Source organism: Trachinotus anak, unplaced genomic scaffold (genome assembly GCF_046630095.1).
Source record: "Trachinotus anak isolate AG129_WGS33_773 ecotype Australia unplaced genomic scaffold, CSIRO_AGI_Tana_v1 ptg000005l, whole genome shotgun sequence".
Taxonomy (NCBI): domain Eukaryota; kingdom Metazoa; phylum Chordata; class Actinopteri; order Carangiformes; family Carangidae; genus Trachinotus; species Trachinotus anak.
This window is the reverse complement of record NW_027273856.1, coordinates 2,165,001-2,191,007: the sequence shown is the minus strand read 5'-3', so window position 1 is coordinate 2,191,007 and position 26,007 is coordinate 2,165,001. Positions and strand designations below refer to the sequence as shown.

General features: G+C 41.0%; 1 protein-coding gene across 6 annotated transcripts in view; it reads left to right on the top strand.

The window, feature by feature from the left end:
- Positions 1-26,007, top strand: part of LOC139621305 (ADAMTS-like protein 1) — a 102,465-nt gene that overhangs the window by 37,330 nt on the left and 39,128 nt on the right. Inside the window, exon 1 of one of the 6 annotated variants that reach the window (XM_071477658.1) lies at positions 23,955-24,121. The exons of the other annotated variants lie outside the window; for them this stretch is intronic. Within the exon in view, the coding sequence (XP_071333759.1) occupies positions 24,068-24,121 (54 nt within the window). The 5' untranslated portion in view covers positions 23,955-24,067. Of the gene's footprint in view, positions 1-23,954; positions 24,122-26,007 lie in introns of those variants that run through there. 6 annotated transcript variants of the gene reach the window in all.

Here is a 26,007-nt window from a genome sequence, read left to right as displayed (position 1 = left end):
TTTTTTATTAAGTCTAATTCGTGTTAACTTTGTCCTACCTAGTATCATAAAACAATGTATATTTGAAAATTAATTTTGGTTTTACGTTTCTTTTTACTTTCTCTTTTATATCCCAAAGGCAGACTTTATGGAAAAACCATATAAAAACTCTGTTAGAATTTAAATGCCGTTATACATGCTTACAGTACTGTAGTTAGAAACCACAAATAGTTATGTCTACAGTATTTGGATTTCATATTGAACCCAAGCAGCAGGGAGATTTATGACGCTCTGACCTCAAGCAAATTTTTGAATTTGCATCAGCTCGTTTTTGAGTGATTTTCAAACCAGACATTACAGAAAGGGTATTTATATATCCACTCCCACATACTGTATTCATGCCATCAAAGCCTCAGTTACTCTTTATTGGTTTCATTCGAATGACTCTGGTTGCATGATTTTTGCCATCAACACACAGGTGGAAATAAGGTGCACTGGTAGTGACATAACATCTCATTTTACTGCAAATTAAATGAATAATAAAACATTCAGGTATTTGCTTTCTTTCCAAGAATTAGATGAGAGGAGCAAGTTTAATACGAAGCAGAGCCAGGGGACAGTTTATCCTCGCATCTTGTTAAAAGCTTACCAGTTAACACATTGCATAATTTGTTTAATCTGCTCTCAAACAGCAATTTAAAAAGTAGTTGTGGTTTTAGGTAGCGTCTTGTGGTGTAGCTATTTCTTTCTCAGCGACAGCTGGGCACAATAACGTCCTTGAGTCATGTTGTTGCAGTGAGGCTGCAACCAGTGGAAACCCTGTACTTGAAAGACAGATCAACTGCTGTTTGTCAAGCAATAGTTGCACTCCCAAGCTCCCAAGCACACAACTCCCTGTAAAAAAAAATGTAATTTTTTTTTTTGATGGATTGAACAATTTTCAGTCTTTGTGCTAAGCTAAGCTAACTTCCTGCTAGCTGTAGCCTTATACTTAATGTTCCTGTCATCTAACTCTCCACCAGAAAGCGATTAAGCTTTCTTTGGGAGTTGAGGGAGAGAGCCTGGCTAGCTGTTCACCCCATGCTTCCAGTCTTCGAGCTGGGCTAATCGCACCCTGGCTCTAGTTTCATGCCTAATTCACAGACATGAGAGGTGGTCTTGTCATCAGCACGTAAATATTGCCCAAAATGTTGAACTGTTCCTTTAAGTAAATGCTAATTGACTAAGATGTAATTTCAGCCTTAAAATTGTTAATGTGCTCTATGATGTTCACTTCTGTGTGGTTTGTAAGAAACATAAAAGAAAGCTTTGAAATCTGATAACATGACAGCACAGGAGAGATTAAGATGAATGACAGAATCTAGGATGACTTTTACAGGATGTTCAGGGTCAGAAGACAATTATCAGCAGTTAAACTGGGTGTAAAAGTCCACAAGTATTAGCTCATACGTATGTGAGTGATAGAACAGAAAAAGTGACTGATTGGTGTTCCTTACTTTTGCTACATGTATGATGCTAACATCTCCTCACACGAGGAGCCTACAGACTCCCAGGAGCCACACTTGTGATTCCTTTCAGCACTCAGCTGGTTTCGGTCTTTGTGTGCCTGTAGCACTGTTCTATGTTGGATCTTGGTTCAATATTAAGCTTGACTCGAAGCCAAGACAAGCGCAGCTTAATTAGCAAGCAACCCAGGACGCAGATCTCAAAGTGTATTCTCTTTCTCTTGTTTAACTTCATGAGCATGTGCCAGGGTCGGTTGGTGGGCAATAAGACTGACCTCCCCAGCACCCTTTCCCCTATCCCCCAAGAGGGCCACAGATGAATTGTTCTCTCCAAAGGAAAGTGTTTTTCCTGGCAGCCTCAGCACAAGCTCCTTCGATGGAATAGAGCTGTCTGAAACAGCTAAGGTCTAACATACCTTTCTAAATTAACCCATATTTATTATACGATGGCAAGCATACTGTAGATCTTCAACAATGTCAGCACTTATAAACAAGTATTAAATAAGTTTATTGGGCTGAGAAGTTCCTGAATCAAAGTGTGCGGGGGGTCTGGTGGCTCAAATGTTGAGTCTGAGAAAGTCTTTTTTTTTTTTTTTTTTCACTGTTACAGGACTGAATGAGTAAGACTGTGAAGATAAACAGAAAAGCTGCTCATAAATCTAGCTACAACTATTCCCACTCATTGTTTGGCCATGAATGAAATTTTCCAGCATGTTAGTGTGATCTGCTGCAGAGAGAGAGAGAGAGAGAGAGAGAGAGAGAGAGAGAGAGAGAGAGAGAGCTGTAAGTCTCGCAAAACCTGTAAAATATGTTTTAAAATGGTGACAAACACTTCGATAAGTTTTGTTGAATTATCAGATTTATTTAACTGCAGAGAGAGAATTAGTCTGTAATTGTTTACTTCTGGAAAATTGAAACCTTAAATGTTAAAGAGGAGTTTGAAACTCAATCTCTCGAGAAGTTTCTGTTCCAAAGGCAATGCACAGGTGGCAGCTACCACTCAACCTCGGGCTGATTGACAGGGTGACAGAAAGAAAGAAAGGACAGAGAGCAAGTATTGTAAACTCTTCTCTTCACTGTTAGAAAGTGAAATGGAGATTTGGTCTAGAAGAGAAAGAAACAGCCTTTGGACAAAAGAGGAGAAGGAGATAGAGAGAGAGAGACACACACCACACGGTTTGTCTCCTCAGTCAGCTGCTGTCTAGACGGCAAATATGATCATCCTGTCAACAGGCAACTTTAAAGTGGGTTACTGAAAGGTGATCCTTAATTTACCAGATGACTGCGTGTGTGTGTATGTGTGTGTGTGTCAGTTTCTAGTTGTATTTGTGAGATAGAGAAGTTCCCCACCAGCAGGCCTGACGTCAGTCACTTTATAAGCTATTCCGTGTATGCTATTAGCTTCAAACACACGTGTTTACTCTATGACAATCTGCCAAATCACAAAACATTTTAGACTTGTCAAATTAAACATGAAAAACATATTTATCTCACTTTTTTGTCACAGAAACAATACATCTAAACAACTAATACATCTAAACAACAGTAACATTAGATTCTCTTTTTAATGCTGCATCACTAGATTCACTCAGAGGGAAACGGTTACGTTTACACATCCAGTAGACATTGCACCATTTATTTGGACTTGTGTTTCTGGCCACCTGATGACTCTAAGTGCAATATTTAGTCTGCTGTCTGCCAATTCTTGAGAGAGATTTAATATAGCTAAATGTTCCACTGCTGGACAGGTAGCGTACATTTCCTTTGTTGGCGCTTTGCATGCAGCTGGAAACAAGGTTGGTGAGAAAGGAATACCAAAACAATAAGCTAAAAAAGGCTAAAAAGCTCTGTATAGCTGAAGAAAAATGCAAAGTTGAGAGATAATTCTCTGTGGCTTGGTCAAAGGTGAACCTTTCATATGTCATGTCAACAGTCATTTGATCAGTTGTCAGTGTAAGACATATTGATTAGTGCAGCTTTGATTAAAAAACAAACAAACAAAAACATTAACTCACGTACTTGGTCACATTGCAAGACCTTACTTGGTCTCCAATAATAACTGTATTTTTAAAAAGCTGTGCACACTAAGTAAAGACACACAAACTATTTATGTAGAAGAAATATAGACTTAAAAAAGTCGACAGAACTTATAATTAGTTCCTTTGCCCTGTAAAACATTTTATGCTGCACTTAGGGTCTGGATGCACTGATTGCTGCTCTAGGTCACATTTTGTGTTAACCACACCAGGAACAGCCAGGATATTATGGGTTGTGACAGTTAAGTGGTGGTAATGACAGTCATTAGAACCCCACTCTACAGTAATGACCTGAGGCCCAGTGTGAGGACACTTCCACTTTGCCTGTCTTCACACGTTTCATGGAATGACGGTTTTGTCCTCTTGTGCTGTTGTTTTATTTTCTCACCTTTTCTCCCTCTCATCTTTTTGTTAGATGTTGGATGTTTTGTTAGACGTCTCTTCCTCCCTGCCCTCTGCCTCTCTCACTTCATCACATGCCAAGCAATCCGGGCCTTAATGTTTTTACATGCTCAATTGCACTTCAGGCAGCAACAGTCAGGGGCATTTTTTCTCCTTTTTGAAAACCTTCAGGGTGAACAAGTGCCAAGACGGTTCTGCCTTTTGGCAGGGCGTCAGGGTTCGGAGTAATTGGGGTTGGGCGAGTGGGGCCAAGGGCCAGTTGGGGTGGCGAGCAGGGGGAGCACTCAGTGGCCGAGGCAGCAGCAGTTCGCAGAGAGAGAGGCCCATCGCTCAGCTGCACGCTAGCTTGGCAGCTGTGTTTTGCATGTTGCGCCAGGTGGAAAGGGCAACAGTCTCGCACAATTGAACACTTCATTTGTCTTCATTAAAAGGATGGGCATGTTAGTTTTGGCAGTCAGAGAGGATGTTCAGACTCAAACTTTTTTCCACTACGTGCTGTGCCCCCTGATGTTAACACCACTTAAAGCTAAAGCTTTAGCTTCCTCCCCGTGGAGTTTTTGACCACAAGTAGTGCTATTGAGCAAAGTTTTAAAGTGTGGGTCCCAGTCTTGCTCAAATCTCTTGCATATGCTTGTGGTGTCACGCTATTTCACAGATTGACAGTTAGTGGCTTTTACATGCTTAGAAATATAGTAATGCCCCAACAAAGCAAGGAGGAATAAAAGTTTTTACCAAGTAAACATGCTAGCAAGGAGAGGACATGGATATAAACCACACAGGTTTCAAATTCTTCCAAACTAATCTGCCAATGCTTAATGGGGAAGGAAATAGACTAACTAAATACACACACAGTGTTTTTGTGAAAAAAAAAAAGTGAATGTCGACAAAAATACACCACAGGGTACCTTTAAAAGTATAATATGACGTTTTGGGAAATAAGCTCATTTGCTGTCTTGCTGAGAGTTAGATGAGATGTCTGTATGGTAACTGTGCAGCTGGATCCAGCAGCTTAGCTTAGCATAATGAGTGGGCAGAGCTTTCCCCTTGTTACTAAAGGGAAAACCAAACTGCATAACTGACAATTAAATGTTTTACAGGTGTTATGTGCCAGGCTGTTTCCTAACTGGGACCAGTAACCTCCTGGCATCTCTGCAGGTTATGTGGCAACTGGATGCAGAAATAGTTGTGTCTCTTTTTTATTTAGATTTGATAGAAGAACATCAACATGCATGCTGCCATGCTGTTAGTATTGAAGCATCATTTTTCATACAGTTCCCACACATTTCTATCCAGTCTTAATAGAAAGCTCAATGTGTTCCATCACCATCTTTTGAAATCATTGTTTTTGCTTGTATTTAATCATTAACAGACTTTAAATTAACTTCTGTGGATCTATCCACATTGCACTGACATTGACTGAGTTGTTTATTAGAAACATTGCCTCTATGTGAAGCTGCTCTTGCTGTAGCTGGATTGGAAAACTTTGGATCCAAACAGTGAGTTAATAGCCGCTTTCGTGACGCCAGTTAGCCATGAATGCCAGTGTTTTGTTTTTGCATAGCCAGCAATCTGAGAGATACCCTGACTCTGTTGAAATTTGTTTTGTGAGACAAGCCAGGGCAATAGTTTGTTTTTCGCTCTAGAAACGATGTCCATTGTGCATTTAAAACAAGAAAATAAGGACTGAATAGACGAGCAGTGAATTAGGAGACTTTCGCCTTCTTGACTTGTTCGCTTTGGCTGGCTGACTGCTGTTTGGCACATGTAAGTGCTGTTCGGAGCATTGGCTCCAGTACTCTTGAAGAAAGTGCTGAGTGCTGGTGAATGTGGTGTAAAGCCACGTGGCTTTGGACTGGGGATCTTTCTCTCACCCCGGTGTTTGTTCCATCAACATATGTGTTCAGTAAAGCCTTGGCCCTCACAGTGCCACAGTGAATATCTCCCCCTGCTTGATGTGGTCTGACACCAGTGGACTGTGGGTACTGCAGTGGTGCTGCTGAGGTAATACCACCAGGGACAAGACCTCACCACAACACCCACATAACAAATGTGGATGTGTGAATGCATGCAGCCAGTAGTGTGTCTGTTGCTGGCTACTGTTGCACGCACACTCCCCTCTGCAGAGACACTTGCACAGCGTACCCTCATGTTATTCTATAGTTGTTTGTATTTGCATGCTGGCATGTGCATATACGGTGCCGTGCAATATGGGAATCCATGTGTTTAAGATTACTGCGCCTTTGGCATTCAACACTATCACATGTCGCTTTGCACATGCACAGCATCCAAAACTATGTCTTTGATTAATGGGTGAAACCTCCCCCCTCTGCACCCTTGCCTCCTCTTCCTCCCCTATCATCCCCACACTCTTCTGTCCTCACCTTCTGCAGTATCTGCTTCTCCTCGGCATGTGAAGGCACGCACATATTGTGTGGGCGACTGATTGATTTCTAATTGTTTACATTTCAAATTGCACTCCCCGTTGCAGATGTTTGTACTCTACTCGGCGTTCAGCGTGAATTTACACAGGCATGCACAGACACAAACAGAGACACACTTGTACAATAGGGATGTGTTGATGCCAAAAGGTTTCGTCCAGGAATTTTTGGATGTCTTAGCTCTGGGTTTTGGCACTGCATGTACTAATTGCCTCCAAGCGGAGGCGATTGTTACTATTAGGCCTCTTTATTTTCTGAGTCTGATGTGTGTATAGGGGCACGTGGGCGAGATCCTTTAAGGCCTTTGCAATGAATGCAGTTTCAGTCTGGTTGAGTAAGAGTAATAAGTGAAATTAAATTTGGGCAACTCTTAAAATCTGAATACAATTTAATGGTAACTATTAAAATGTTTTCTTGCACAACACGTCTTTACAAACTTAAAAGGCAAGGATACTTGTTTGAAGGAATGACAGTTGCACCTTAGACAATCGTAATTATTAGCGTAGATGTGAAAGTACATGTGTGAAGGTACACACCCTAGTGGAGATATCAGTGGGCTTTCCTAGGATCCTCCAGCCTTGTAATCTTCTGTGGAAATGATGAATCACAGGTTTTACGCAGCTCTAACTGTAATAATCTACCGTCAGCGAACGTTCCGCGTACGTTTGTAATTATCTCATCTATTTATTAATTACATTTTCAAAACTAGGAATATTGCAGCCAAACAACAACATCTGAATAGAACAAGTTCTCAATCTTGACGGGAATCCCCCGCCCAAACTCTTGGACTTGAGTGCTGTTTTAAATGAATTCAGCCTCAGATGTTGATTTAAAATAAAAACGCTTCTAGGACAAGTTGTGTGTTCACCTTGTGGTTCTTGACTTGAAATAAATGGACTAGCTGTAGGGTGGCAGTAACTTTAATAACTTCAGTAGCACTCCAATGTAAGCTTCTGTATGAGGCGTTCATAGTGGCCACTTGGCTCCAGCAAGCTTTCAGTATGTAGCCAATCTCCAGTGTAAGCACCAGTGTTATCCTGAGTTACAGCAGTAATTACCTGCTGCTGAAGGATCCCTGCCACCCATGCAGAGCAGAGTTTAGGTTAAGCAGTGGGCAAGGTGCAACCTAAAACGGATCCCTCTCTTTAATGTGGGCTCTAATGGCTCTGCGTGGTGGTGGTTGGACATGTACAGTACAGTAGCAGAACTAACATATACATCTCCCAGTTTTCCTATCTGGAAAGCCATGTTCTGTTCTGCTCTCTGTACAATTGGCTCGCTGTATCCAGCGCAGGCGGGTGGTTGACTGGAAAGAGTGTCTGCAGTTTAAGTTGATCCCTGAAACTGTGTCTGTCAACAGTCACAGCAACAATCAAGGCCCTTGTGTGCTTCTGTAGTGTTGTCTTGTGTTACTCCTGCCTTTTCTGAGGAAAATTAAATTAAATATAAGAGGCTCTTTTATGAAATGAAAAAGACTGGTTGAGCATTACATCTGAAGGACTGAAAATATAACTTAAAAAGAAGATGTTCTAAAGATGTAAAAGCCAAATTAATTGATTAGGAAAGAAAACAATTTGGAAACTATTTTGATAATCGATTAATTGTTTGAGTCATGTTTCTGAGCAAAAATGGAAAACATTTGCTGGTTTCAGCTTCTCAAATGTGCAGATTTAATCCTTTGTAACATGACAGTAAAAATAAAGCACGTTTATGCTTTGGACTATTGGTCAGACAAAAAGCATCACTTTGGGCTCTGGGCATTTTTCATAGACCAAACAATTAATCAGTACATTGAGAAAATAATCAGCATATAAATCAATAATGAAAATAATCATTACTTGCAGCCTAAATTACTTAATGGAGCACTAATCCCTATGTTTTATTGTGACAATAATAATATTATTCAAAGTTCAACAACCCTGCATATTCTGCAACTTCAAATTATTTATTTGGGAAAATAAAGTTTTCTCTCACTGCTTCTTGATATATTGGATGGGCAATAGCAGTCTTCTTCAGCACAAATAAGGGCATTACAGTTATTACTACAACATGGATTTTCTGGACCCATTGCCCCAAGTTCTATTTTTGTGATTTTAAAAATGTACCATCCATGTTCCAACAACTCAGCAGTAGTTTTTTATGAAAAGGAGTCTGCATGTTCATGTTCATCCCTCCAGGCATTTTTCAGATTATGCAGCATTATCAGCGACGTCCTTCACCTCACTCAGTAAGTAGTCTTGGATGACAGCAAAAGCTATGTTTCCAAAATGTAATTTATACTCTTCAGAGCACAAAGCAGTGGAGCTTGTCTGTCTGTAAGTTGTGTATTCTTGAGGGATTTTGAGGTTCTTATGGGCCGGTGCTTAACTTGGCATCTCTGGTTGCGCAGGACTTACAGTATATTGAAAGAAGTGGTCTTGCTCTGGTGCATGCTGAGAAGCCATCACTGCAGACGGGTGTAAGTAACGTGAGCGTAAACATGAGAAAATCAAGACCATGAAGTGTATGAATGCGGACCTACAGCAGGGCCACAAACACACACACAAACTCACGCCCTCCTGTACATACTCACAGACAGTTTTCACTCTCAGGGAGCCCGGGGAGAGAATGTAATCTGTTCACAAACCACAAAATTGAAAAATGACCCTGACACTCTTCCAAGCTGAAAAGTGAACAGTGCTTGCAACACAAGACGGCATACTTAGACTAAAGCTTTATACAACACAGAGGTAAGCCTCCAACTTCAAATTAGCATAATTTAAGGATCTGTTTAGGTTGTAGGTGAAGATTCATTTGAGTCTCTCTCTCCCTCCTTAACTCTTATTCTCACATACACACTTTCGTCTTCTGTGGGGCATAAAGCAGTGGAGCCTGCCAGAGTGACAAATGTGTACTTTCAATGTGAATTTTTAGGTTACTATAGACTGCTGCTTAACTATGTATCCCTGGTTATGCAGTTCTTAACAGCACATTTACAGGATAGTGCACGGACAGAGTAAATAAAGTTGTTGTTGTTATTATTATTATTATTATTATTATTATTATTATTGTTATCATTGTTTTTCATGGATACATTTTATGCTTTTATTAGATCGCTACTACTGCAATCTAATAAAAGCATAAAAGAAGGTGTGGCAGGAAACAAGGGATAGAGGAATGGGGAATGACATCAGAGGTCGGCTGGTTACTAAAACATTATGATATGCTGACTTTTGCCAGGCATGAACTCTATATTTACTTCAGGATGCTGAAGTGAAGAATCTTTGAGTAATCCCACATTAAAAGGCTTGCTTTTATTTTGTGTTTAGTGATATCAAACCTGAAGTTAAGGGCTCTAAAGTGAAACATTACATTTAAAATTTTTTTATTAACGTTAATTTAAGAAGCAAAAAGTTCCCAAAAAGCAATGGATTTAAGCACATCTACTAGACTAAGTACAACATAATCCTTTTAATTTAGCACAGCTTTAGTATAATACTTTTGAATAAATCTCCCATTTCAAGAGGTCAGAGGTTAGTATAAGATAAAGCGGTGTTACTGTTTTCTCCTGTCTAATCTTGCTTCGACTATAGATGTGAAAAAAGAAACCTTGGTGAACAAATCAGTGCATTGCACATCTCCTCTTTATCTCATCATTGTTTGTTTAAGCTCTTCTGATTCTGCAGATGTGTTAGTTTTACCACAGGAAGGGCTGAAAACCACATGATTCACTGCTCACTCACTAACTGTGTCTGTGCACTTTGGATTTGTTAGCTGTAGTTTTGCAATCAAACAACACAAAAACCTCTACCAAACAATTTAAAAATCATCCCAAGGAAGTTTTGGGGACAGATGGTATAATAATGACCTGCAGTACAATTCCCAGCAGCACTGATGAGTAATGCACATGATGTGTTTGAAGGATTCAGTGTCTCCTAATCAGCCATTCGCCTTTATTATACACTTTTTCCCCTCTGGAAACAGATCATATGAGCAGAGACAGCTTGTTTTAGATGACATGGCCTTGTGGTCTTCCACAGATCATGCATGTTAACCATCTTAATCGTACAACAAGTTGCATGTAATTCGTAGCTGAATTGGATTTGCCTCTGAGTACCGATGCATGAGGTTTACAAAATGCTCTCAGGCTGATTGTGAGCACGGCCTCGTTCTCTGATTCCAGCACGAGCACAGAAACCACGGAGGCTTCAAGGAGCGGGGCCTTTTCTGTTCATCCGGCAACGTGGTATTAATTCCAATGATGCTTCCCAGATGCATGCACCGGACACTGAAGCTGATATGTTAAGCATGGCAAAAGTAGTCAAAGCCCATATGCGATGCCAAAGCCATTTTAAAGGATCAGGATTTAAGTGCATATATATGTCTTTTTTTTGTTTTTTTCCTCTGGGCCTTGAGCAAAGCTTCACTTCACTTTTGCCCATTCAGTTTTGCTTTTCTTTTTCATTATACTTACTTCAAACTGTAGGAATATAAGATCTATTCAGAGGTCAGAAGCAGAAGGGTAAAGACCTTTTACAAAAACAAAAAAGGAGAAAACACCTATCTATGTGCTGTATCACAGCAGCATCTGGTGCTTTACGGGATGTGCGTCCTCCCACAACATGCGTGCAAATTTCTGAATCCTGACCCAACTCCCAATGAAAGGTGACCCAGTGGAGTATTGAAGCTTCCAGATTTATGAGCCCGTAGCGAATGATGAAGGTCCCGCGATGAAAACATTGTCTGGAGGCCTCGGGCCGGGAGCCAGGGTGTTAGTTGACTAAAGACAACTATTCGTGCTGGTGTTCTTTTGTCCCCCGATGAAACGTCTGCATTGTGTTGTTATACGGCGTGTCTGTAAAGACAGTCTGTCTGTGATTTATGGTATTAATCTTCGCATTGCTGTGGAGCCAAATGTGAATATCTGTGGTAACAATATAAAGCCATCAATCATTTGATCACTGAAGAAATAATTAACATTGTGCAGAAAGCAAGAGCTCATCTCTAATCTGTTAGAAATGAAAAAATATTGCGACAGAATTTTTTTTTTTTTTTCAGCATATTCCTACTGTCCTGTGTAATATTAAGCACTGTATTATTTCCTCAACGCAAAGAATGTGCTGTTTACTGTTGGGTTATGATTTGTGGCGCCTTGGGTTTTACAGGTTGAACCACAAGCAAAGGAGCAGCATTTCTCACAATCAGTTTTTCTGAATGACCTCACTGGGATAATGATAGGGGATGAAGTGCAGCAGAGGAGCTTCTCTTCCACTCCATCTCTCAGTGGGATGCCACAGATGATGGAGTGATGGGAGGTGAAGGAGGGAAGGAGGGGGGAGGTGGGGGGTCGGTTGTACAACAGATGAGGGAGAGGTTTTGAAGCCTGGCGCTGTTTTGCCCTCAATTGCATGGCGGCACGAGGCAAAAGACACCAATTAGAGGGAGGCGTAGAATGAAGCCCTACTAGATGAGCTCAGCCTGCGGCTCCTGTCTGACACACACACACACACACACACACACACACACACACACACACACACACACACACACACACACACACACACACACACACACACACACACACACACACACACACACACACACAAGCTCTTAAACAGGAGCCCCATCACTAGCTGCTTTTCTTTTCAGACGGGGTTTGTGTGTCCTTACTTTACGTCTATGTTTGAAAGAATTTGACGACAATAAGTCAGAAAGAGGAGAGTGTTTGTGTATACCTGCTAATGATTTAAAATGTGTACATATGTGTGTGTGTGTGTATGTGTGTATGTATGTATGTATGTATGTATGTATATATATATATATATACGTAGCCATGTCTGCTCTCTCTATGGGTGGGAATAAGGATTTATTTTAACACCCTCTTATTTTCTGTCTGATGCCAGAAGGTTTGTGTAAACCTCTGCACACACTTGAGAAGGCTTAGACCACCCCAAACACTGCAGACTGAAGTCTCACCAGTGCTTGTCATACATCTCCTATGGACTGTAACTGTAAACTGTATATGCATGTACGTGTCTAAGGAAACTGGGACAGGAACTTGTTGCTGCAACAAGTCTTTGATAAATATTCAGCTGATTGCTGTAAGAAATGTCTTTATTGTTGCCTTCCCCTGACTCTGACCTCTCTCTGAAGGTCAGATGAGTAATGTCAGCCACCTCTATGGTTGGTCTCTTGGAGTCTTTATGGTCATTTTGATGCTACTGTGCTCAAACTTTGCGAAGATGAATGGATGAGGCTGCTGAATTAATTTAGAGATGAGCCTCAAAATCATTTGTAGTTTTGTCTGTCAGACACAAGATGTTGCTCTTGAGCTGTGAAGGCTGCAACAGAAATGATTGCAGGTGTTCTTCTGCTTCTGCTTTTTCTGCTTCTGCTTCTGTAATATAATAATAATAACCTATTTATAGAAGACTTTTCTAAACCCATGTTACAAAGTGCTTTACACAAGGCAGCAAAATAAAATATGCAGGCAACAATTAAACACACACAATCAGAAATACAGTGAAAATTAAAGTGTCTTAGTATCAGTGCAGATGGATTAAATAGACCGTGGCAGTGTCACCAGCAAGAGGATGAGAAGTAAAAAAAAAAATAAATGCAAAGTAAAATTGGTAAAAGGCTCTGCAATAGAAATATGTTTTAAGAGATTTAAAAGAGCTCAATGATTCAGCTACTGCTTCCTCTGCCTCTGCTTCTGCTTCTTCTTTTTCTGCTTCTGCTTTTGCAGAAACAGAATATACCAGATAAAGCACTCCTTGTAACTCATTTGCAAATATCATAGAAAATATAGCCCCTTTTTAAAATAGTTTCCCAGGGGTTGAAGATCAAAAGCTGCTTATTCCTCCTTTCCTTTCCTTTCCTCTCCTCTCCTCTCCTCTCCTCTCCTCTCCTCTCCTCTCCCTGGTTGGGAGTTCATTACAGTAGCATGTTTAAACAGCTGTAAGCACCAAAAAAAGCTCCAGGGAAAACAGGGTAGAGAGGGTTTTTATGTGGGAGCAGGATGGGATGGGGGTGCACTGATCCATTGCAGCTCTTTTCCTGTGTGGTTACTCTTCAGTCATGCATCCAAATGTTTCCTCTCCCTCTCCGTCACCTGGGCAACTTGACACTGACCTTAAAGGAGGACACGTATTGTTTTTTTTCACAAGTGTGCGCTTGGTGATTTTGTTTTGTAAACTGTGACAGAGAAACTTGATGTAGTTTCCACATGAGAGGAACATAGCCCAAGGCGTGAGTTTTGCAGTATAAACTGTCTCAAAGTGTATTTAAAGGAATGATGTATTAGCACGCTAACATGTAAGGTCTAGCGGTTTCATGCAGACACACACACAGTCTGTCATTCTTTTTTCTCTCTCTAACTCAGGTTTTTGTCACTTCAATGTTTCCATATGTTGTGTTGAGGCACTTGCAGTAAAGAGTGATGCTGTTGTTCTTCTTGGGAGGACAGTGTCTCCTAATATTTCCGCCTCAGTGTAGTGAAGAAGAGACAGAGTCCAACAGATGAACATCTTCTCGCTGCTGCTCTCAGTTCAACATTCACCATTGATTCTCTTCTTCAGTTGGCGAGGATGCCTCCCCTGTTTCATCTCTGGTTACATCCAGAGCAGTGATGTCAGCCGTTTTCTTTTGCCATTATCTTGCGGTCTAACGTCTTGGATTCAGAGTTTCCTGAAACTTGGCATTGCGTTGCCACAACAATCTCCTGTCCTGCCTTTTTTCCAGAGGAGCCTTAAAGATCCTCCTCGCTGTCGTGCAGGAGTCTGAGGGGAAATTTGGAGGGAAGGACGAGCATTTGTTTGAGTCATGTTTATCTTGAGGCTTTGGTGAAAAACCATAATATGTGTCCCGTGGGCCATATTTCCTTGTTGACCTACTAGTGAGAACTCTGTATTTGATACGCCAGTGGTTTTGGAAAAGAAGGGCAGGACGGCAGGCGTGTGAGTGCTCTTTTCCATATAGATCTGTGATCTGCTCAATAGGTTCAGACAGGCAGAGCTGAAACGCTATCCAGTGAATTTTATACAAGAAGGATGGAAAGAGAAGAAACGACTTGATGGAGTGACAGTCTGAAAAAGAGAGGAAATGGACGTGTGTTTGGTTAAACTGAGTCACTGCGCGTGCTCTTTTTCCACTTTGCTGTTTTCAGTATTTGTGTCCGGGTCACTTCCTTGCCTTTTCTTTTCAGATTGTGCTAATAAAGAGCTTCAGCATCAGGCCTGTTAAATGATACGATGATCAGTCTCCCTGTGGCTTTTTGCTGTGCGGCTGCGTCCTCTACGTGTTTCTCAGCTGATTACAGAAGCATATGGGTGAGGAATGTTTGATTGCAGAGCCGCACTCTGGAAGTGTGATTGATTGTTTCCTCTCTCTAAATGTGGGTGCTGCAGGACAAAGCCCAGTTGATGTGTTGAAGTGTGACTGCCTGACAGAACTGTCAGCACCCCCAGCACTATGGCAAACTATGGGCAGAGCGGCATATTGCATAAGAGCTTATGTCATGTATCCCATACGAAGAAAAAAAAAAAAGGTGATCAGTAAGATTTTAATCTTTTTGGCTTTTACAGCCAAAATCAGGGCCAAATTTGAAATGTGTGTGTAACTTCAGTGTCTCCCACAGTATGGGAGCTCAGAGTGCTGAGTGTCACACTGATTTTTCTGCTTAATCTGATGTGTACTCAAGGACATTCACAAGAGCTATTGTTCAAATTTATTCGCACAATCTTTTGTCTGCAATTCCACATTTTCTTCCACACGAGCTTGAAATTATTTCTACAGATCATTTCAGAAGGTCAGAATCATATTGAGCCCATACTTCCACTCAATCTTGAACATTTAAAGCTTGCAGGAAACACTAATATTTTGTTATGATAACTTAGATTATATTGGACCACTTCCTCGCTGTGTGAAACCTCCATCATGCAGGGAGTGATCAGAAAAATCAGCATAATTTAACACAGAGTAGAAAAGAATGAGGTCCAAGGCAGTTTTCTCAGATTTGAAACTGGCTAGTTCATATTTGAACAATAATAAAAGCCGGCATGTTTCAGCCTGAGACTAGCCTTCACCCGCGAATGAGTAATTGCTTGAGAAGTATTTTGCTGAAAATCTAATTGCATGCGTATAAAAGATTTGGTGAATTTCTGTGTTTCTCAAAGGGGAATTGAAACAATGTGCTGGAGGTGTCATCTCTTTTTTCTTTAATCATTTCCATATTTGTAGGTCAGGTAGAGGTCATAACGAGGAACTGAAATACACACGCCCCTTTGCTCGCCTTGTTATTGCATCATTATTTAACCAAGTGAAAAATGTCAGGCTTCAGAGGACGCTCCGAGGGTTAAATCCTCCTTTGACCACCTTTATCATATTACTATCACTTTCTCTGATCGTCTCAGAGCCAAAGACAACACACAATACATTTTCAGCAATGAAAAACACATGTTACTGATGTGACTCAATTTTGGGGTTAAAAACTGAAACCTTAGCTGTGCGTAGCATATACATGGGATCAGGCACGTCTTCTTGTGGCTTGAAAAGCTTCAGCTCGCTTTGAGTGTAAATACTCCACACTCGCACATCATGCATAATAAGCCACTGAGACAAACCAGGTGCCTTTTTTATTTGGAGTTGCTGCTCGGTGTCTGTGCTCCAAAGAATCGCTGGTGAACTGTTGTGTCTCGTTTTGCAATTATGAACGAGGTTAACAAGAGATCCTGTTTCATGTCAGGAGTTCAGGAAGATCTGCTTTTACGGCTTTGAACTGCATTTCTTTTAGCTCTCATGTCATGAATGCAGTAATCAGACAGGATATTGACTCTGTCTCTGCACTTAAATTAACTGCTTGCTTCAGAAAATTACAAAGTTCTCTGTGTTTTTGAGGCCTTTCTGCAGTTTTCCATTTCTAATAACCTTTTATTTCTTCTACACACTGGTCTTTTATAAAATGCTTTGGATCCTGACATGAATGTGGATGTCATATTTACAGTTGTGAAATCCTGATGGAGGCTATTGCAGCCAAAAATCTTCGGTTTCACAGTGTTGATTACTGCAAATTGCTGCTGCAAATGGCTGCAATATTTTTTCATTATAACTCAACATTTCCCAGAAAGCCTCATGAACGAGCTGTCCAGGGTTTGTACATTCATCAAGAGTCACAGAAACTGAACTTTCTTGGAGTGAATTAAATTTGGTCCTCCTTTAAAGCAGAGGATTGAGTTATCAAACTTCTTAATGAAGAAAAACATCCAGTGATGTTAAGAGAGCTCTTGTGAAATCTTGAGAGGACAGATTTGGTCGTAATCCAAACTTTGATTGCCGTCACAGTGGCTGAAATATTCAGTCATTCTCAAAAGTGTTGCCAAATAATGAGCTTTAAGCTGTGACAAGCTTTAGTCAAACTCCAGGAGAATCACTAATCCCCAAATGTATTGTACTGGTAGTACATAAAAGAAAAACTTTGTTCTGTACAAGTCAAACATTAATGTCTCTTGTTGTTCCCCAAGCATATTTATTTAATCTGGAAAGAACCACAGCAATAAAAGAAACTCTACGACAAGCACCCTCTGCTTTTAGTGTCAAATAAAACAAAGCAAGCTGTTAATAATTGACACTCATGTTTATTGATTATAACTGCTACCGCCACTGACTTGGAGCAGTATATCATCAGATAGAAGCTCCTTTACTAGAGAGCAGGTCTCTATTTGGGCTTCATCTTTTCATCAACAAAAAAAACTTACCCCATCGTCTCCCACAGTTCAACAGCATGCATGTAACTTAAGAGTAATTTATTTTGAAAGGCATGAGGACACCAAAACCAATTAGTCCCTCAGACAGGAAGGAGTGTAGGGGGAAAAGGGATGACAAGGCCAGGGATGCGTGTCGAATGTGAACAGCCCCAGATGGAGCGGTGATGTCTTCTGTTCAGTTTCACAGGACTGAGAGACGATGAGACGATGTGCACTCACTGCCACCCAGCATACAGCAACATCAGCCATGGAAAGGCATTACTGTTTTTTGTTTTTTTCACTCACTTGTATTCAAATGTGAATTGTTTTTGTATTATTTTATTGTTATTTCAATTTGATTTAACATAGCACCAATAAATAATACATAAATAATATCTGAATTACTTAAACAGCATAAACCAGGTCAAATCAGAGGGTAAATGACCTCTCACAGACGTAACCTATATTTGCAGTAACTTAACTCACTGGGGTTAGTTTGAAATATCTTTTTATTCTTATGTGCCCACACACAGTTGGATTGAATAAAAAATTAACAATGGAGCTGATTTTATGTTTTCATGTTTCTGGCCATTTCGCAAATGCAAGTCCAATGTTTGCTCTCCTTTTTAGCTCCGTGTTGGTCTTCACCAACTCCCAAGGGAAATATTTGGTTCAAGCTCCATGTTCTTTCAGGTGGTTTAGGCTGCGTCTGAAAACATTGCACTGAGTGGTGATAGTGAACCAGTATAGCAAAGTGCTGACAGAAAAAAAAGAGCTGAAAGATGTTAAAATGCTACATTTGACCTACAAGTTATTAAAGTGCCCCAGTATATTGATTATAGCAAGTTTAAAGTCAGCTGATTTTATTGATTTGTGTGTTTTCAGACCATTCAGTACACTTTCAGAAAATGTGTATAAACTGAAAAGCTATGATATCCAGATGATATGGCTATATGGTCTCCATTTTGAAGCACAGGGGATCAGTCAAGCTTGATGCTGGCTAGGAGTCCATAAATAAGCCAAGGTGCTTAGCGTCTGCCCAGATCTTGATCCGGGTCCCACGCTCCCTGTTTCCTTCCAGCCCACCTTGGCGGGCCAGTTTAGGCGCCTCCAGCGGCACTGGGCTCTACACAGCTAATTTATGCCCATCCCCTCCTGTCATACCCTCTTTAAAGCGCCACAGTGGCCATGGTTGGGTTAAAGAGGGAAGCATGTGTGTGGAGGGGGGTGTTGGTGTAGTGGGACCCTGATGGAGTTAGCCTGTGCATTCACCAGAAAGCTGCTAAAACATATGAGCTCTCCTGGATGTGCTAATGGGAAAAGCCCAGTGCTGAGAACGTATGAATGCAGTTTCAGGAAGCAGTAAATGTCACTGCTGATTCTTAATTACTCGCCCCCATTCCTCCTCGGCGCTGCGGCGTGTGGATTTTCAGAGGCTTGCTCAGGTGGGATCAGATTGTGGTTACTGGCTTATTCCAAATGTCACTATAAAGAGTCAAGTAAATTCTTATAAAATATTGTTTTGGTTGCTTTTTAAAGTAAAGAAAAAAGTGTGTCTTTGCTCATATTATTCTTCATTCTTTATTTAGAAAAAATGTGTTTATCGAAAAAATTATTTTATTTATTTACTATACTGATGTCATATTAATCTCTCTGTATATTCTTTGGCTGTAATTTAGCCATTCCAGCAGCATAGCTCTAGTGATGGTGGTCTTGTAGACTTTAGGTTGGCTCGTATCATCCAGACTGAAATATCTCAAAAACTCCTGCATGGATTTGTGCAGAATTCATGGTCCCCAGACGATGAAGCCCACTGACTTTGGTGATCCCCCTTTTTTTTTTTTTTTAACTGTAACACCACCCTAAGGTGTGTGTGTGTGTGTGTGTGTGTGTGTGTCATTCTGGCAAAATGTGGTCCTGGAGACACCTACTGTAGTGGGAACTGTTGACTGATTTTGTTGCCACGATAACTTCACAACAATGCACGATACAGTCATGAAACTTTACAGGTGTGTAATTCACATCAAAATGAAGGTGGTGTTCAAAGATGGCTGTGTGTAATAATGCAGCAGTGAGTACTCATGGGTCGGAACATCAACATAATGATTGCAAAATGGTTCAAAACTAATTACATTCCCGTCCCCCTCAGCTGTACCTTATGTTTGTGTCACTATAGCATGTTAGCATTGTCATTGTGAACTTGCTAGCGTGCTGATGTTAGCAATCACCTTAAAACGTCACTCTACTTCAGCACAGCGTCACAGTGCTTTGGTGTAGGCTCTTAGTCCTGTTAAAGTAAGCAGATAGGCCTTAGCTCACAAGATACTGATGTCATTGTTAACCTTACTGTATATTATTTTGGCTGTTTTTGTAGCACATGTAAAACGTATTGACCATTTTAAATACTGAAACCTCCATCGTGAAGCCGTCCAACACAACCTCGCTGGATATTCCGGGGCTATGCAAGCTGACAAGACCTTATTATGTGCCTGCTATTCTGAGAAACAAATCATTTTGTTTTCATTCATGCTGTAAAAAGTTCTGGGACCAATTTCCAGGCAGAACAAATGTCTTCCTCTGCAGAGCTGTGGGGAGTTACAGTCAGAAGGTCTACTGGACTCATTGCCAGCAGAGATGGGTCCGTTAGAGGCCAAGTTGGCGTTTGCCTTTCCCTTGAGCACATTATTTATCCGTAAAATGGCCCTGAACGCAGCACCGTTCTTCCTCCCACCTCAGCCATGATACAGTATCCTCAGAAGGTGTGTTTATGGCTCTGTAAATCTGTCATCTTCAGATTACCACCAAATACTGAAACCAAATATTGCTATCACTTGCAAGACTCAGTGATCCAATTGACTGCACCTCTATATCAAGTATTGAACAGTAAATAATCACAAACAGGGAGTTAATAAAAGGAAGAGTTGGACTCATGGGGCTATGAAGGGAATAAAAGCTAAAAGGAACAAAACTTTAATGCTTATGATCAAACACAAAGAAGAAAATATTTAGAGAGGATTTTAATAGTGCCAACTTGTGGTTCACCTCCCATCTGGCTTAAATTGGTTTTAGATGATTGTCGGGGAATTACATCTTTATTTTAATCCTCTGGTTTTGTGGAGACGGGGAAGTGTGGTTGATTTTCAGCTGCAGGTCGTAAAATCCCTGTCCTGGTAAAACATTTTATATTGTGGCCCAGAAAGCTTTTTAAACAATGGCTTTGGTGTAAATCATGCCTGGAGCATATACGTCGTTTGTGGAGGCAGTGGGAGGCTACCATTTATCCCGCCTGAATCACTTAAGGTCTCTCGTGGGAGCTTAAGGTTTGGGCTCTAAGTGTAACTTAATGTCATTCCCTGGTAACCTTAGCTTCACCTGTCTCTCTTTCTGAGAGCTCAGGGCCTGTTAAGTCAGGTCATCACCCTATAATACTGCAATCTTTTAATGTGACTCTTTATTCCGCATCAGAGTAGTAGGAAAGGATCAGTTAAAATTCTGGGACCCAAAAACATTTTCAGTTCACATTTAGGTGTTATTTTGTGTGAGAGAACTTCTTCATTTTACCCTACATGGTCTTTCCTTATCAGGGTCAGCAACTGATTTTTATTTTTTTTTTTAAATAACTGCTAATGTGACTGTGGTAATTTAGAGCTATTGTACAACTTTGTACATTGTGGTCATTAGTTGACTTCTAATGTCTCTTTTTATTTTCCATTTCTATCTGGAGTACAAACCACTTTTGTGAGGGCTAATATGTGAGGCTGTTTATGGCATTCTGTCAGCATCCTCAACTCCTGTTCAAATAAATCAACTCATCAGGGATCCTTGATCCTTTCTGATTGCCTCTTGATGTTTTTAGCTTTTTGCTCAGTAGCAGTGTGTCCCTTGGCTTTTAAACCATGCTAGCTGTGCTCTTTGGATAGCAATGCAGCTTGGCCGGTCGCTCTGCAACTTTGGTCCAGTTTGAAATATCACTGAACACTACAGCATGGCCAGCCAAAGACACATAATTATTCCATACATGAAACATGTGTGCATATAAAATAAAGACTTCTATGTGAAAATTATATATGAAACCTCTTAGAAGTTGGAACAATTTAATATATTGACTTATATGTCTAGCCAATACAAATATGTATGTTTGTGTGTCTTTGCTTATGTTGTAGAAATTTGTTACATAAACATATATTAGCTGGGTTTGTGTGTCCCAAAAGTTTATGACCACTTTCCCAGAATGGGAAGATAGACATGTTAAAAAATTAATGAGAAACATATATAAGCATATTGAATTTTTCTGTGTAGGCCTATGTTGTTTTTAAACTTAAACACAAGTTCAACATATAGAAATTAAATATATATCATTAACAAATATGACTGCATTTTATACCATATAGATATTTTGAATATATGTACATGTACAAATTTTACAATGTTCTTTTCACATATGTTATAAACTTATATCTGCATATATCCAGATGTCTATATGTGATGATAATATAGTTGACATATATGGCAACATCACTCTTGGTATTGGGACTTATATGTCATATATTACATGTATGTAACCCAAACAACCCCCTCCAACTTTAAAATTATAACCCAGTTGTTTAACAACATTTAGAGGTCACCCACCTGTTGCATCATTGAGCCACTGTACGTTCTGTGGCTGTGTTCACACACAGGTTGAGACACATATAAAGTGTTTTAGCTGATCTAGCTAAAGTGTTGGCTTGTTTACAACCTGTCTGATTATGTGATTGCTTGCTACTTGCCCCATCAGGCCTCACTGATTTCACCTTGTTCCCAGATGTCAGTGATTAGGCGTTCAGTGTTATCATAATTGATAGGAGTGACGTCCAGGTATCCTTTAAAAGACCATAACATTTGTCTACGGACAATCAGTTCCCCTAATCCTCTCAACCACTTGCATGTTTCCCTCATGCAACCTAATATCCCAGCCTTCCTCTTGTGTAAAATAACAATGCACTATATCAATTTTTCTCACCTCATCATCTTCGTGGATTATTGTTTAAACTGTGAGAAGACACCTCCAGCAATGTTGTGGTTGAGAACAGGCTCCAAGTGAGTGTCAGTCAAGCACATTAATTTCCTCCTCGGGTGTTTAGTTTTAAACTCTGGGCACATCATCGATGCCACGGTTTATTTTCTGTAGTCATACATTTGCAAATATGAGAAGGATTTCTTCTGAAAGCAAATATCAGAAGGTTATGGATTAAGGGTGCATGGAGGTATAATTCCTGTGTCGGCCTGTGCAAACGTGCACGTCCATGTTACACCAGTGTTAAGTGGACAGTTGAGTGTGCGTGTGTGTGTTCATGTGTGTTTTAGATAATTCTCCAATTCGCAGAATGTACAGACATTCCCCACTACCAAATCAAACAAGCCAAGTCCCAAGACTGTCAGCAGTGAGTTAAGACTCCGAAATGGCTTTGCTGTGTAGAACGTAAGTATTAAAAGTGTGCGTGTGTGTGCACTGGTTAAGTGTCGAGACATCCGCTCCGATGTTGTGATTAAGGTTGCTGACTGTTTGCTCTGGAGTGCAGCACATTCCTCGCTGCCTTAATTGATAGCAATTATGTGGTTTTTGATTTGGTGTTTGATTGGGAGCTGGATTTTAAGTCTTGATTTGAAGGGCACAGAGTTTTTATTGTCTTTGGAACCTCAGGGTTGAATGCCTGAGTGATAGCCTGCTACCTTGCAAGTCACATCAAGGGGCACCAGTGAGTTGACACTAACTTGGACTGCTCTGTTTCTTTTTTTAGCTCTCTGTTTCAGCGTTTGTGTTTTGCCATTGCAAAAGTTAAAACTGAAAAGCCACTCAGTGTATAGTTTATTCCCTCTGTGCCAAGAGCTGTCCATCTTACCAGTTGTTTTTCTCTATAACCAGAGGAACTGTCCCTCCAGGGGACACCTGGCTTGCTCCCCACCTCCACAGTGCAAATGTTCACTGGCTTAAACTGCCAGATGTTATGAAAGGATCTATTGAAATGGACCTTTAGGTCATAATGGAGTAGAAAAAAAGTCACCATGACTGAAAAGTCTACTCTGATACCTTCAGTGACCAGACTATGTCATCTGATTTACACGAGGCTCTCACGTGTAACTCCTTGTAAAGCAAAACACCGTCAGGAGCCGGGCATGAAGTCATGTGCTCCCAGATATGTGTCAGTTTTGTTTAGATGTATGTTTGGGGTCAGCATTTCTGTGCATGCTTGGAATTTTGAGGGTTTTTTTTTTTTGTAGATACCAGAGTATTTTTTTTTTATTATTATTTCCAAAAGAGAGTGCTGGCAAAACAAAGAGAAAAGAAATGAGAAACAGTGGCATGAGCAGGAATGACAGAGAGAAAGAGAATGGCAAGGAGGGTGGAAAAAAATAGGGACTAGAAATATGAGAGACAGAAATTTGAGATATTAGGAGAAGAAATGGAAAGAATCAAAGGGGGAAGAAAATTGGTTTACAGTTGTCTGCCTGCCATTATTCCCACTCTCTGACTGCCTGACACACACACACACACACACACACACACACACACACACACACACACATACACTTACAAATGTGTGAAGTTGCGAAGTTGCAGCTGGCCCAGCTCCTTGTTTGAACTAGCATGCTTGACTGAGGCCCATTTATTGATTGGCCAGTGTGCCAGACCTGAGGACTCGCGGGGGCTCGGATACCCCCCCCATTAATCCCCCCACGTTCACACATTGCACACACAAAAACACACACACACACACACACACACACACACACACACACACACACACACACACACACACACACTCTCCTAGCCCTTCCTCCCTCCCTCAACTTCCACAAGTTACTCCTGAGGAAGAACGGGAGCAAGTCAGAGAGGAGACGGCCGGCAGACAGGACACACAGAGTGACCCAGAGAGGAGGGCAACACACACACAGGCACACACACAAACAGAACTGGAGTGACTGGCTCACACACTTGACAAGGCATGGAGCAAGATTTTTCATCTTGCAAGCTCCTGGTGACAGCTCTTCTTATCCTGGTACAGTAATGTTTTCTGTTTTTAAACATTCATTTTGTTGAGTGATACTTTTGTAATTTGTGTTTTGTTTCATCATTAATCTCTTTAAAATACTTGTCACACTGAATAATGCATTCAGAAAGCATGCACTCTAACGGATACCTTTACTGTGCATAAGTGTGTTTGCGTGCACAGTATGTACTTTATGACAATGTGACCCTCCTGTGAGCAGTGGCAGTTCGTGATGTGACTAACTCCTGCTGAAAAGTCACCATGCCTCCTCTGTGTCTTTGATCCGAATTCCAAAAGTAGACTTGCCATGCATGTGCAGGTCAGCAGGCTGTTTTGTTGCAAGTGAGGGCTCCCTGTTACATTGCAGTGACTGTCTTGCGGCATGACGGCGAGTACAGTGCCGTGCAGCGTGGAGCAGTCGACAAGAGATTCAGCAGATGTGCAAATATCGTATGTCTTGCCGACTGAAAAGGCCATCGTGTGTATATTGACACAGTCTGCAAAAGAAGGCACCAGAGTCGGGTTTCTTTTTCCCTGTCGAGGAGTTTTCCATCTTCAAGGAAAATGTCCTTAGTCTCAGCTGCTGACAGGTGACTTAAATAGAATCTGTCCATCAGAATAACGTATAATGTGGAGATCAGTGGTCTTTTATCATGTGCTCATTTCCTCTCTTCCACTTGATGTGAAAACATGGGATGGGTGACAGCAATGGCGCCTTTGTGGTTGTGTGTTTGCTCTGTTTTTCTCATAGTAACAGAGCCGGAGAACAAATATGTCTTAATATATGTGCTTTGTTGTGTAAATGGTACTGTTAAGGAATCAGAAGTGGCATCTGAGGAGGGAATCCTGGTATGAAAGGGTGTGTGCTCGCTCCATGAAGCCATCCAGTGCAAATAAAACCCTGGGGGATCAGAACAGGAGGGTGGGATGTGTTGTTATGGAGGGCTAGCAAGCCTCCAAATGGATATCCGAGCCTTTTTATTATTGGATCCAAATCTCAGCAGGACGGCCTTGTGACCAGCGGAACCTTGTGTTCCTCTGCCTTCATTGAGAACAATAGCAGCACAGTCAGCCAAACAACCTCCTCATCTCCATCCCTCCGTCTCTTCATCTACTTCCCCTCCTCTTTCTTCACCATCTTTGTTACGCCTCCGGCTCTCTTGGCTTTGCAACACATAGCTCTCAGCTGTAATTGAGTGCAAAATTCACTGATTGCTTTTCAAAGGAGAATTAAGGTGGTGCGCTAACCGGCTGCCCAGAGCGCAGCCTGTGTTTATTTACTGTGGATCCAAACATTGAAATAGTTGGCCCTTGCAGAAAGTCGTTCCATTGCCGATATGTTTGGCCGTATGCTCCGTTGGCTATGTGTTTAGGTCTTGCCGTTCCCCTCTGCTGTTCCTCAGGCGTCATCAGCACCGACAGCCATTTATATCAGTCCCCATGCACTTTTAATAATGTGAACCCACCACCCCTCTCTGCAGCGTACAGCATAGCTGTTTTGCTACCGTGACCCAAAGAAAATAATCAGAGCAGTATTATTACCTTGTATCTGCTTTCCTCTACAAGATCATTCATCTTTGTAGTCAAAGCACAATGCCATGCTGTTGGGAAAAGGGGTCAAAGAGGTCAAAATAACTTGGCATACCCTGAGTTTCCCCTCTAAAATCTTGAGGCTGTGTATCTCAAACACAAAGCTGGACCTTCAGCTCGGTGAGCATAAATCTCTTTAGAGCAGGTGTTACACACAAAGTCCTCATGGTCCCTGCCCTATTCATTGTGTTCAGAGTAAGTGGGCTTGTTGTGCCTCACATTTCATTCCTAATCTGCAGGATTTGGGATTTTTAAATCACTGTCAAAAACTCTGCTGGATGTGCAAGCGCAAACTGCCACCTCAT